At 38.0% G+C, this 14,935-nt stretch overlaps 1 protein-coding gene across 6 annotated transcripts in view; it reads left to right on the forward strand.

Annotated features, from left to right (window-relative positions):
• kdm4b (lysine (K)-specific demethylase 4B) overlaps positions 1-14,935 on the forward strand; it is a 311,868-nt gene that overhangs the window by 187,274 nt on the left and 109,659 nt on the right. For all 6 annotated transcript variants that reach the window (XR_004221360.1, NM_203733.2, XM_018091716.2 and 3 more), the window contains 5 exon segments: positions 9,436-9,785; positions 11,555-11,669; positions 11,767-11,945; positions 12,095-12,287; positions 13,826-13,902. Coding sequence is in view for 5 of the 6 variants with exons in the window: in NM_203733.2 (NP_989064.2) it covers positions 9,436-9,785; positions 11,555-11,669; positions 11,767-11,945; positions 12,095-12,287; positions 13,826-13,902 (914 nt within the window). In the remaining variant the exon portion in view is untranslated.

Raw genomic sequence — 14,935 nt, forward strand, 5'->3', positions numbered from 1 at the left:
TCATTTGATGTTTGGTGCGGGAAACAAATTTACACGGGGGCAACAAAGACAATGAATTTTAGGAAGGCAAATTTTAGCTCCTTAAGGGCAGCGCTTCAGGGCATAGATTGGGGCTTTATGTTTTCTGATAAAAACACAGAGCAGAAATGGTTTTCATTTAAAATGATATTAAATCATTACTGTTCTCAATTTATTCCATTAATAAGAAAAAGTAGAAGTGTTAAGAATCACCCTATGTGGCTTAACACTGAGGGAAAGAAGTTAATAGGGAAAAAAAGGAAAGCTTTTAAGAAATATAAGTCAAAGGGGACAGTAGCTGCGTTTAATGAATATAAACACTATAACAAGTGTTGTAAAACAGCAATCCGGAAGGCAAAGATAGAAAATGAGGAGCGCATCGCGGCAGAGGCCAAGACTAACCCCAAAAAGTTTTTTAAGTATATTAATAGTAAAAAGATGCAGGTTGAGGGTGTGGCCCCATTGAGTTATAGTAACAATATGGTTACAGCGGATACAGAAAAGGCAGATGTGCTTAACCAGTTCTTTTCTTCTATGTATACAGTAGAGGAGCCAGAGTGCCAAGTCCCACCCAATAGCTGCACTGTTGCCTCAGCTCCAACTACACAGTGGTTGACACAGGAGATATGGTGCTTAAAGGGTTACACAAGATAAATGTAAACAAGGCACCGGAGCCAGATGGAATACACCCTCGGGTACTGAGAGAGCTACGGTCAGAATTACAGTGGCCCTTGTTTCTGATATTCTCAGACTCTCTTTCATCAGGTATGGTACCTAGGGATTGGAAGAAGGCAAATGTCATTCCTATATTTAAAAAGGGAGTACGATCTCAGCCTGGCAATTATAGGCCTGTAAGTTTGACATCCGTGGTGGGCAAGTTATTTGAAAGCTTGTTAAGGGATCACATACAAAATTATGTACTGGAGAATGCCATTATGAGCAGTAATCAGCATGGCTTTATGAAGGACAGGTCATGTCAGACCAATTTAATTGCTTTTTATGATGAGGTAAGTAAGAAGCTGGACAGTGGGGATGCAGTAGATATAATCTATTTGGATTTTGCCAAAGCATTTGATACCGTTCCCCACAAACGACTGCTTTCTAAACTAAGGTCTATTGGTCTTAGTGAAGTCATTTGCACATGGATAGAAAACTGGCTACAGGATCGGGTACAGAGGGTGGTTGTTAATGGTACATTCTCTACTTGGAATAAGGTTCTCAGTGGGGTCCCTCAGGGTTCTGTACTGGGTCCACTTTTGTTTAATTTGTACATAAATGACTTAGGGGAGGGTATTATAAGTAATGTATCAGTGTTTGCAGATGACACAAAACTCTGCAGACCAGTCAATTCTATCCAGGATGTGGCATCCTTGCAGAAGGATCTTGGCCAACTGGCAATCTGGGCGGCTAAGTGGCAGATGAGTTTTAATGTGGATAAATGTAAGGTCATGCACCTGGGATGTGAAAATATGCAAGCCACTTATACCCTTAATGGGACTGCACTAGGCAAATCCATAATGGAGAAGGACCTTGGAGTCCTTGTAGATAATAAACTTGGCTGTAGCAAGCAATGCCAGGCAGCAGCTGCAAGGGCAAACAAGGTTTTGAGCTGTATTAAAAGGGGTATAGATTCACGGGAGGAGGGGGCTATTCTTCCCCTTTACAGAGTACTGGTAAGGCCCCATCTAGAATATGCTGTTCAGTTCTGGTCTCCAGGGCTCAAACGGGACATGATTGAGTTAGAGAGGGTCCAGAGAAGGGCAACTAAGTTGGTAAAGGGTATGGAAAGTCTCAGTTATGAAGAAAGACTGGCCAAGTTGGGTTTGTTTACACTGGAGAAGAGGCGCTTAAGAGGTGACATGATAACTATGTATAAATATATAAGGGGATCATATAATAACCTTTCTAATGTTTTATTTACCAGTAGGTCCTTCCAACGGAAACAAGGGCACCCCTTTAGAAGAAGGGAGGTTCCGTTTTAAATATTTGGAAAATATTTTTTACTATGAGAGCTGTGAGGTTGTGGAATTCCCTCCCCGAATCAGTTGTACTGGCTGATACATTATATAGCTTTAAGAGGGGGCTGGATGGATTCTTAGCAAGTGAGGGAATACAGGGTTTTGGGAGATAGCTCTTAGTACAAGTTGATCCAGGGACTGGTCCGATTGCCATCTTGGAGTCAGGAAGGAATTTTTTCCCCTCTGCGGCAAATTTAAGAGGCTTCGGATGGGGTTTTTTTACCTTCCTCTGGATCAACTAGTTAGTTGGCTAGGTTATATATAGGCATTATGGTTGAACGTGATGGACGTATGTCTTTTTTTAACCCAACTTACTATGCTACTACTATGTCAACCCCTCAGATGAAAATTTAATATAGTAAAGGGCAGAACAGTACCTTCATATAGCTGTATCCCTAAGTGCTGAATTATTAAGCAGTCTTCTGTTTCATCGCTCTCACTCCTGGGATTCTTGCTGCCTACAGACAGTCCCCCAGTCCCCCTCCCCTTGGAAAGCTCTGGCGTTCTGGCGTATGCGCAAGCGCTGTATAATTTTTCGTTATTACACACATGCGCAGTGAGTACTGACCCTTCCATGACGCACTTGACCACATGATGTCGGGTGCGTAATCCCTGACCCTGGAAGCCGCGCCCACTCCCCCCTTGCAGCCAATCCGAATTGGCTATAGCAACGTGCAAAATTTGAAATGAATGTCTCTGCTCCTGTGACAGTGCCCGCACAGTTCAATGGATGGGAGCATTTGAACAACCAGCATTTGAACCAGCGCATATTGTACTTTGAAAAAGCACATGTAAGTAGTATTGTTATAGGATGCTTGTGATTTGATAAACTGTGTCTGATTTTTTTCCTTATTATTGATTTATTTCCTTATTATTTCCTTATTATTATTACCACAATTCTTACAAATCTAGGATGTTTTAGGGGGAATCATTTTGTCTTAAAATGTGAATGCAATGAGAGTCAAATCAGAGCCATTTATTTTTTGTTTGTTTGTTTTTGTTTACTTTACTAAAAAAAACTTGTGGGATTATATGCGTGACTGGGTGTGCATGTGAGTGGGATTACATGTATGAGTGGGATTATATGCGTGACTGGGTGTGCAAACGAGTGGGATTACATGTATGAGTGGGATTATATGCGTGACTGGGTGTGCATGTGAGTGGGATTACATGTATGAGTGGGATTATATGTGTGACTAGGTGTGCATGTGAGTGGGATTACATGTATGAGTGGGATTATATGTTTATAATTATATATGTATATAATTGATTAATTATATTTAATTAATTTTATACATCCAGATATAGCAAGATAAGAGTAAAATAGATTACAAACAGACGTAAGATTTAATGCAGTTTACAAGGTCAGAGAATGTACATCAATGATAAGGTTTGCTAATAAAGTTACACTAGAAACTTGCATATCCAGACACATCAGGCGTGTCTGGATATGCAAATGTCAGTGATGATGTAGCAGATAGAAAATGGCCACCTGGTTAAAGCAGATCTTTGAATCTGGAAAATGGGACAGTTCAGGCTAACGGAGGGAGATCAGACAGATACAGTTTAGAGGGGGAATATGTGCCCAACCTAAAGACATGGTAAACATTTATAGGGTTTACATGTCCTTTAAAAGCATTTTTTTAGGTGCAAAGGCAAAAGAAAACAGTAAAAGGGTCTCTTGAATTAGTCTGGAGATCTATTAGAATTCGATACGTCAGATTCTGCATAGATTATGTGGACAAAACTAAGGATAACGGCCACAAAACTCCAACAAATACAAACAGTATCTAGCAGACTTGCATTTAGACACAGCAGGAAAATGACAGAGAAAGCAGTTTCCAGTTTCAACTCTTTATTAATGTTTTTGACACAATTAAGGGCATTGATAAGCGTTAAATGCACCTTATTGTGGAACTTTCATTGCTCCATAATTCTATGTGGCTTTCCTTTCCATTCACTATTAGTAAAAAGCTTTTATTAAACAAGAAGATTGGATTGTATACAATATTCCTCAATATAATAGCTATACTCATACTACAGTAGTACTGTATTGTGAAACTGCCTACTACATAAAAATGGACCTTTTGCCGTGGCATGGTGGTCAGTGGTTGGTACATACAATATTTATATTCAAAGAGAGAGGAATGTTGCCAAGGATTTTGTAGAAGGAGGTCTATAAACAACTGCCACCCGCACAGAAAGACTGTGGAAAATGCATGCACCTTAAAAGAAGGAAACCTGAACGAACGAGGTATAGGGATTAGCTTTAAACAGCAATGAGGGAAGAGCAGAATGCCTACGCTTTCTCCACGGCCAGTAATTTGGCGAGTATGAGAGAAGGAAAGACCAAAATAAGAGAGAGCTGCCTCAATAGCATTATCATTCTGAGAAAGCCAGGTCTGTGTTAGGTCAAACCAGTGAAAAGACTTGGAGCAGAACAGATCATGAATTAAAGTGGCTTTCTTAGTGACAGAGTCGGTATTAAGAAGAGCACAAGAGAATGGGAATTTTAATAAGGTTAGACGGGTTAGTAGTTAGTGAGGGTTTTACCAGAACAGAAGCATTGCGTGGGCAATTGGAGATATACGGCAGGGACCAGGATTTGGAGAGATATCACCTGCAGCAAGGAGAGGGATGCATTTGAGAGGTATTAGTTGGAGGTGCTAGATTTTTCAAAAAGTTATAAAGATTTTAAGAGTAGCAGTGTGTTGAATGGAGCACAGAGGAAGATATTATTATGGAGTAGGGAGAGTCAGCTGTAGGGCTAAAGGAAGAACCTACCTTTGGAAGCACAAACATGAAAGATTACACTAACAGGAGCAATGACATTCCAGTATATACAGGAAATTGGGTCCCGATTCACATGGACAGAGGCTGCCGAGTCTTCTGCCGTTGCTCCCTAGTTGCTCCTCTTGTTGAACACCTTTTTAAACTCTGTTTCAGTTCACTTGTGAATGATTCACTTTGGAATTATTCACTCTTGCGCTGCTATCCCTTGCGCTGCTTTCCCAAATGATGTTCTTAAGATATAGGGAGAGCAAGCTGTGCCACTCCTGTACACTGGACTGGGGAATCAGAGCTGATTGCAGCCAGTTAACTAACAAATTAAATAAGGGGCATGCAATATTGGGAATTGAGAATGGAAATTATTGAAATAGTGCAGCAATTACCAATAAACTAGCAAAAAATGCAGTATTCAGGGCGGAGATTGAAATAGAATAGTGCAGCAATTACCTGTAGAATAAGCAGAAGAGAGAAGGTGTAAATTCCTAACTTCTTGTTAAACTCTGTTTCACTTTGGAAGGATTCACTCTTGCACTGCTATGCCTTGCGCTGCTTTCCCAGTCCCAATATTTCCGCTTGATGCCGCTGCCCTTTGTCCTGCCTCTTGTTTTGAATTTTGTGCAAGCATACCTGTTGACACAGGGAAACCCTAGAAATGTCAGTAGCTTTTGTCACATAAAGAATCATGCATAGATGCCATTTTGATGATATCCCAACAATGAAGATTTTCTGAACATCTGCAACCAATTTGCATTGAAGTGCAATTTTTTTCTTGTTTTAATATGAGAATCAGCCATAATTGAATTAGTTGCACTCTTTTTCTTTTTCGCAATTAAGCTGGAATTATGAGAAAAACTGCTGCATTGGTGGTAAAAAACAAAACATATATGACTATATGTGCTCAATATTGCATTTTGCACACTGCACTTCTGGCCATAAATGAGCCAGTAGAAAGCTTATTCATTGCTATAGGAAGCCTTAAGCTGGCCACACACGTGGTTATTTTCGATCTTTCGTGCGACCATCGGTCAGAAACTCCCAGAAGTAAATTACTATATTTTCCTTACAGCAGAATATGGCATACTTTCCAAAGCCAAAACTCCTGGAACATTAGGTTTACCCCAGAAAACCATATATTTTTGAAAAGTACACAATCTGCCGAATCTGAAATGGGTAGCCTTGTCTTTCAATCACTTAGTATCAAACAGCAATGCTTTTCTGAATTTAGCAGTTTCTATAAATAATCATGAAAATTTTTAAAAATTGCCTCAGCTCTTTCACTTTCAGCTATCATATCTCCCACATAACATTAGGTACCAAGAAAAAAAGTATCCTAAATATGAAAGCCAAGGGTCCATTGAACAGTTTGATGCCCATGGCCCTTTTGGTGCATAGGATCACCATAGTATCTGGCATTTAGAGACCCCAAAGGGAAGTTAGAGCATAGGGCACCCATGTCGCAATGCTTTCCCAAAATTGGTAGTTTTGATGAAATACCTAAAAATCTCATCAAACCTTCCACTTTCAAGCACATTATCTCCCACATAACATTAGATACCAAGAAAGGGTTTAATGCTCATTATGCATAGAATCACCAAAGTATCTGGCATTTAGAGACACCAAAAAGAAGTTAGTGCATACATACCGTATTTAATGCCATATAAATCAGGCGGTATATTTTTTGGTAGTAGAAATAAATGTGGGAAAAGTGGGAAATAAGTAAGTTGACCCTACAAGACCTCATATTTTCAGAAAAAAACATATTCTGCCGAATTTAAAATGAGTAGATATGTCTTTGTATGGAAACAGCAAAGCTAAGCTAAATATAGCAATTTTTATGTAATTTCTGAAAATTGTCTCAAAGCTTACATCATTACCAACATAATACATTTCATAATATGAACGCCACTTGTCTACTGCAGCGTTTTTCAACCACTGTTCCGCGGCACACTAGTGTGCCGCGAGATGTTGCCTGGTGTGCCGTAGGCAGGGCACCAATGTACTAGGGGGGCACTGCTCTTGGCACCAATGTACTAGGGGGGCACTGCTGCTGGGCACCAATGTACTAGGGGGGCACTGCTGCTGGGCACCAGTGTACTAGGGGGGCACTGCTCTTGGCACCAATGTACTAGGGGGGCACTGCTGCTGGGCACAGAGTTAAATTTTTTAACATTTTCTAATGGTGGTGTGCCTCGTGATTTTTTTCATGAAACAAGTGTGCCTTTGCCCAAAAAAGGTTGAAAAACACTGGTCTACTGAACAGTTTGATGCCCAATATGCATAGATTTTCCAAATTGTGGCATATAAAGACACCAAAATGAACCAGAATGAGTTTTTACCTGTGACACTCTGAGCGCAACAATATAAGCTCTCCCGGTTTGTATATTATGTGATTTAAGACCCAGACCCTCAAATAGTATGGAAACAATTCGGAATATTTTCATATTCACATTCAACTTAACGTTTTTTTATAAAATTTCTGAAAATCATAACAAAGCCTACATTTCACCCCACTATGAACTCCCACATTTTGTAACGTATCAACATAAAACATTCTAAATGCCACGGGCCTACTGGAACATTGTGATGCCCAAAATGCATAGATTTACCAAACTATGTGGTGTACAGAGGTACCCAAATGAAAAAAAGTGCATTTGAATTTGCAGGTCTGATGTTCTGGGTAGTGCCTGGTATGAGTATTATGCCATAAGACCCCCTAAAAGTACAGAGACCCTAGAAAACCATATATTTTACATAAGTACAGTCATATGAAAAAGTTTGGGAACCTCTCTCAGCCTGCATAGTAATTAACTCAATTTTCAACAAAAAAAGATAACAGCAGTATGTCTTTCATTTCCCAGGAACATCTTGAGTACTGGGTTTTTTTCGGAACAAAGATTTTAAGTGAAGCAGTATTTAGTTGTATGAATTTAAAAACTGGTTGTGCAAAAATCTGGGTACCCTTGGGATTTGGCTCATTTGAATGCATGTAACTGCTCAATACTGATTACTGAATACTGGCAACACCAGATTGATTAGATTAGCTTGTTAAAGGAAAAGTAACACTAAATCTAAAATTAATCTAAATCTAAAATCTATTCTACCCTCCCCCAATAATTGCCCTATCCTGAAAACTATTTGTTATTTATAATGCTTTGGAAGAAAATACCTGTTAAACTTGGCTTCCGGTCATTTGAACAAAGCCGATATGGCCATGCAGGAGAAAGTATCGGTTGAAGTTTAACTATGCGGTGATCGATTGATCGAGTCTAGCCTGACTCCTTCCTATACAGAAGGAAGGCTAGATTCGATCAGTCGATCGCCGCATAGTGAACGCTTCTCCTGAAACTTTCCCTGCTTCGGCATATCGCCTTTGTTGAAATGACCGGAAGCCAAGTTTTTTACAGGTATTTTCTTCTAAAGCATTATAAATAACAAATAGTTTTCAGGATAGGGCAATTATTGGGGGAGGGTAGAATAGATTTTTTAGTTAAAAAATGTTAGCGTTACTTTTCCTTTAAGCCTTGAGCTTCATAGGCAGGTTTTTCCAATTATGAGAAAAGGTATTTAAGGTGGCCAGTTGCAAGTTGTGCTTCTGTTTGACTCTCAAAAGATCTGAAAACAAAGATTGTTCAGTGTCGTTGTTTAGGGGAAAGCTACAAAATAGCTTTCTCAGAGGTTTAAACTGTTAAACACGTATATACTGGATACATTTTTTTGGGTTAGCACCCAGCCGTTGCTCTTTGAACTGGTGAGTGCCGATTTCTTAGACACTCATGGCATAGGTGTCCAAACAGAGTCAGTCATTTATTTAAACATGCTATCTATGCGTTTCAATCCACATGGGATCGTCATCAGGATAGTGAACAGGAAGTGAGGTGCAGAGTTAAATACAAAAAACATCCAATCAGTGCATTTCATACATTAACATATTCTATGACATGTGTAATGTGCAATCACAAGCCTATATCACTCAAATCACAGTAGGCACTTAATTGTCCCAAACAAAAAAATAATAAACTCAGGCTTAAAAAGCTCAATTGTTTGGCCATATATATATATATATATATATATATATACTGTACATAAACCAAGTTACCAGTACGTATTATACTGACAGGTCCCATGGTAAAAGCCATGGACACTGTCATAAAATTGATAAAACAGCATAATATTGCTGTATCACCAAAAAGTGATCACATGCTCAAAAGTTGTAAATATAGCCTAACATTTTATGCCTATAGGGATCATAAGATATACCCACCATATATATCAATATTCTAAATATCCATAGTGTTTTAAAAACACAAATACATCAAAAACAGTGAATACAAAAGTGAATAAAATTAGTGATACTCTGCTAAAAAGTGAAAAATACATGTCTCAAATGTTAAAAACATCAGATTGATGTTGATATGTCAATAAAAAAGACAAAGATTTTTTTTAATCTTGGTCATGGTATATCTAGTATAAATAAATCTAAAGCAACTGGACTTGTTAATATATATATATATATATATATATATATATATATATATATATATACAGTATATATATATATATATATATATATATATATATATATTATTTATTTTTTATTTATTTTTAATAGGTCACTTAATTGATATGAAGCATAATCCTTGTGGTGCAAAACTAAAGAACGTGAGGCGAAGAAAAGCTGGAAAGAACTCTGGAATCCTGCCGTTAACAGCGGGTCTTCTTCTAAATCCCCCAGAACTTGACAGTATTGTTTCGTTTATCAGAGGGCCACAGGACCTTTCTGATGAGAGTGATTTTAAACCTCGTCCCATCATTCCAACCCTTTATGTTGTGCCTCAAGACAATAAGGTTGTGTTTGACAAGGCACAAATGTCATGCCAGGAAGCTTTTGAGCAGTTTGCCAGACAGGGCACCCATTCAGGGAAAGCAGAAGAATCCATTGACAGACCAAAGGAGGCTCAAGTGAGTATGATAAAATGATTTGTTGTTTTTGCTTGTTTACCCTTTAATGAATAGCTACACGCTTTGGTCATAGGGCCAAAGCATCTATGTGTCTCAATTAACTTACCTTGCCAACATTTAGTAAACACTCAGTTTTTATAATTAAATAAAACAAGCTAATTGTATAAACTAGGTTCATGCTTTTTGAAGTGGCAAAACTATACCTTCACAATGAAAACTTAACCAGCAGATAATTTATACCATAAGATTTAATCTAATATATAGCATAATGTGGAGGGCATGCTCCAAACAAAATGACAACATAACCAAATAGAAGGGACACAGCCCTTGCAGGACTTGTATAGAAAAGCAATTATCAATTTATTTCAAAGTTTCCATCAATGCAAAGACCTTTGTCAAAATTCCTCTCAGTGTCAGAATTAAATACCAAACTTTAAAAACTATTTTGGCACCGAAATTGGCAGATGTTCATAGAACAAACCCCAGTTCACAAGATAAATAGTAAAATGTGTAATATTAATGGTACCAACCTAGATAGAAACAAAAAAAGTGACTTATGAAGATAAAGGAAACATAAACAAAAACTAGGTACACCATTTTTTTTTTTTACTTAAAGTACAGGGCAGAATAGAGAAAAGTGTTCCAAACCAGGAGAGAATTCTTACTTTTTTGGGGTTTTTTTTTTTAGTGTGGCTACGCTGGAACTCTCTCACTCCCAATTCATAACACTTTTCTCCATTCTTTTTTGCCATGCACTGTTAGTACAGAAAATATTCATACCTAGTTTTTATGTTGATCCTTGATCTTTGAGGAGAAAATGTGCTCAAAATCAATAGTTGTATTACTCGGGGGAACTAGTAGATCAAAGAGCACAGGCTTTACTGTTATCCTAGTGAGAGTTATTTCTTCATACCTGAGTGCTAAGTGTTGCTCTGTTTTGGATTAAGAGACTAGTCGCCAACTGTGCACCATTCCATTTTTTTAGAATGCGATTAATGTGACAATGGTCACTAATGATTAGAGGTGCGGGCACTTTTTCTAGTTCCTAATTCACTAGTATATAATTACCAGACACACCCACATTTACAGTCTGGTACCCTATGCAAGGGTATAATAAGAAATCACTGCCCATAAATTGAGATAGACGAAAGCATTCAAATATAACTCTTAATGCTATCGCTGGAGGCTGAGTTAAATCTGGTCACCCTGTAGCAGCGGTGCTATTAACCTGTCTTTTAATTAACACAGAATTAATAGTTTAGGCTTGGAGCAAACCAAATGGCTATCATATATCTGTTATTAAAGTAGCAATACTATTATTACTGATTAGCATATCTTATAGGATCTTATAGCATAATAATAGGATTGCTACTTAAAGGAATACTGTCATGGGAAAACATATTTTTTTCTTTAAGTGTAGTTGTGCTGGAGTCCATAAGCTGGACAATTGCAGTAAATAGGACCATAAGCAGTTTGTTTAATTTAAAAGGAATAGGAGCCACTCTGGGTAATAAATGTTAATAAAAGAAAATTCCAACAGAGAGGCCAAAAGTTAGGGCAGGCAGCAGGCTGAGTCAGTATACAGGCCAGACAAAAAAACAGTAAAATCCACAGGAATCAGGCAAGAAACAGGGACTGGAACACAGGAACCGAACAGGTACTCTTAGAAGCTTTAAGCAGTAACAACAGGTTTGAACAAGCTGTATTGAAACCAAATTTATTGTAAAAACATGTCAAGTATTGATTTAAACATTCTTTAAAATTTTTAGGCTCCTGTCCTTTTTCCGAAGATGGAGATTAAGAAGAGCCGACGTCATCCCCTGGGCATACCGCCTGCTCGGTTACCCATGTCTGTAGTAAAGCAGGATATGTCAAGTGATGATGGTAAATTCACATTTTTATATAATGTTCCTAGTCCATTTCCCTGATTCTCATTATTACATTTTTATTTGGCATTTTGATTTTGGCCTTCTTTAAATAGATTCAACTCCATTTTCTGGTGAGGAAGATGTTAGTGATCCAGAAGCTCTTCGTACTTTGCTTTCACACTTGTGGAAAAACAAGCCTCACAATTTTTTGGCAGAAAGAAAATTCAATGCTGCAGCTGCTCTGATTGAGCCATATTGTGCTGTGTGCTCCATTTTCTTCCCATATCAAAAGGTATGCTAATCTGCTTGTTATCTGTTAATAAATCCATACTTCTCATAGTCTATTCTTATCTCCATTTTATTCCCTTTTTTCAACACCCTGATTTTCATAACCTGTGTGATACCTAGTCTAGTCTTATGATATTTTCTGTTCAACAACAGGAGTCTGCATGTTTGTCTGAATATATGATCCCATCCTCAAAAAAAGGACAGAAAACAAAGGCACTTATTCCTGAAATGTGCTTTGCTGCCAGTGGTGGCAACACCGACCCTTTGCCAGTTAGCACATACACTTTAGAAGATGGAACAAGCATTCTGCTCTCCTGTGCAAAGTGCTGCCTGCAAGTTCATGCCAGTAAGTTTTATTACTGTTAAACACTGTTGTGATTAAGCTGTTCTGAAGCCAATAGGCTAATCCATCTGGGGGACACATCTACCTTTCCTTTAAGTATAAATACCATTTCTTCTGATTTTTTTTGAGGGCAATGATTCCCAACCAGTTGCTTGTGAGCAACATGTGGCTCATCACACCCTTTGATGATGCTTATAGTGGCCTCAAAGTAGGTGCCCATATTAAAGGGGTAGTTCACATTTAAGTTAACTTTTAGTATGTTATAGAATGGCCAATTCTAAGTAATTTTCCAATTGTTCTTCATTATTTATTTTAGTTTTTGAATTAATTGCCTTCTTTCAACTCTTTGCAGTTTTTAAATGGGAGTCACTGACCCCAGCTGCATAAAAAACTATTGCCCTTTGAGGCTGCAATTTTTTTATGAGTGTTACTTTTTGTAGCTTTCTTTTCTATTCAGGCCCTCTACTATTCATAGATCAGTCTCTCATCCAAACCACTCCCTGGTTACTAAGATAACTTGGATCCTAGCAACCAAATAGCTGCTGAAACTCCAAACTGGAGAGCTGCTGAACTGAAAATGAAATAATTAAAAAAATTAAAAATTATAAAAGATGAAGACCAATTGCAAATTGTCTCAGAATATCACTCTCTACATCATACTAAAAGTTAACTCAAAGGTGAACAGCCCCTTTAAGTTTCTGGCTTGGAGGCTAATTTTCCTGCAGGATAGCAGTCTTCATGGTGCTACCAAATAAGTCAATCACAGTCCTTATTTGGCATCCCCAAAGAACTTTTTTCCTGCTTGTGCGGCTTACCAACACTTGTTACATCCGAATGTGGCCCATGGGTAGCAAAGGTTAGGGTTCCCTGCATTAGGGAAACAGCATGCAGTATAATTTGTTGCCCAAGCTTAATCTCCTTCAGCATGGACTGGAGCTGCAAAATGTAGGAGATATGTAATTACCAGAGTTTATGCTATTAAAATATTTTACCACTGGCGAGTGCAAAGGTACTTTGTAACATTTAGTTGTCTTGGCTGTGCATTGGACATACATATTACATATATGTCCATATAAAACTATTAATACAAGTATTAACCAGTACAAGAGGTAAAGAGGCCCCTGCTTCAAAAGAGAATACAAAATGCACGAAACCCTCTTTCTTGATTTAGTAGTGTTGGGCTTTCATTAGACACTAAACAGATCGAATTTGTCTATTTGCATTCTCCTAGCATATACTGCTTATGCCACATATTTTAGGGCATTGCAATGTCATACTATTTCTGTACAGTAAACATGGTTTATAAAATAATAGCAAGGTGTTTCTCAGGAAGTGCTGCATTCCCCAGATAGTCCCAGAAAACTGCTGGATGATTCAAGAATCTATATTTTGGTCCTGGCTCAAGAACTACTATGTAGCCAGTTTATCCCAAGTTATTATAGTTTATTTAACAGGGAGTGATAAGAATGGTAAGTGGCTAACTTAAATTGATGTGTGAACTCTGGAGTGGAGTCTGAACTGACGTCTGGTAATCTCTACAGGTTGTTATGGAGTCAACCCAGATCTAGTTGAAGACAACTGGACTTGTTCACGATGTACAGCCTGTGCCTGGAATGCAGTAAGTATCTTAGTAGCAAATATTGTTATACATATAAATATCCTTAAGCTAATGACAGGAGTGGACTGGAATCACTCTGTTAAAGTACACATAGAGAAGTTTTCAGCCTTAAAAGAGAATTAACGCTTAACTAAAAAAGTAGGCTAGAATTATTGTACAGGTATAGGACCCGTTATCCAGAATGCTCAGGACCAAGGGTATGTCGGATAAGGGGTCTTTCCGTAATTTGCATCTCCATACCTTAAGTTTTGCATCCAATTAGGATTATTTATATCTTAGTTGGGATCAAGTACAAGGTACTGTTTTATTATTACAGAGAAAAAGGAAATCGGTTTTAAAATTCTGAATTACTTGATTAAAATGGAGTCTATGGGAGAAAGGCTTTCGTAATTCAGAGCTTTCTGGATAATGGGTTTCCGGATAAGGGGTGCCATACCTATACAATTATAGTTTGGGAATTTGTACCAGCCCAAGGCAACCACAGCTCTAGCAGGGAAGATCTGTGCCTCCAAAGGTGCCCCCAGTAGCTCCCCATGTTCTTTTCTGCTGATTCATTGAACATGCTTTGCTGTTGTGAGTTACTAAAGCTTAGAGACCAACACAGTTTATATAACTTTCTGATTGATAATTTGAAATGACCCCTAAGCTTAGCTTCTCAACAGCTGCTCAGAACTCACAGAGCATGTAAGTGTTGCAGACGCTTCTAACAAAATCCAAGATGTAAACACTCCTGTGACTACTATAGATATGCTGAAACTTTAGGCTGGTGCAGTAAATTCAGTATATACGATTACATTTTCAGCCATATTCAATTCTGAAGTTTAGTTGTTCTAATTTATTTTAATGTCTCTCCTTTTTTGTGCATAGTTTTCTACATTGTAAATTGCTCAGTGCTGCTTGACATAGTAGCGCTGTATAAATAATTTATACAGACATTTTATGGACATAATCTGCTCAGTGTGTTCAGTAATAGGGATTTTCCAGTCTTGTCGATGTGGACACATGGGCAGAAAAAGGAAGAATCTGCCTTTTC

The sequence above is a fragment of the Xenopus tropicalis genome, chromosome 1 (genome assembly GCF_000004195.4).
Source record: "Xenopus tropicalis strain Nigerian chromosome 1, UCB_Xtro_10.0, whole genome shotgun sequence".
Lineage (NCBI taxonomy): Eukaryota > Metazoa > Chordata > Amphibia > Anura > Pipidae > Xenopus > Xenopus tropicalis.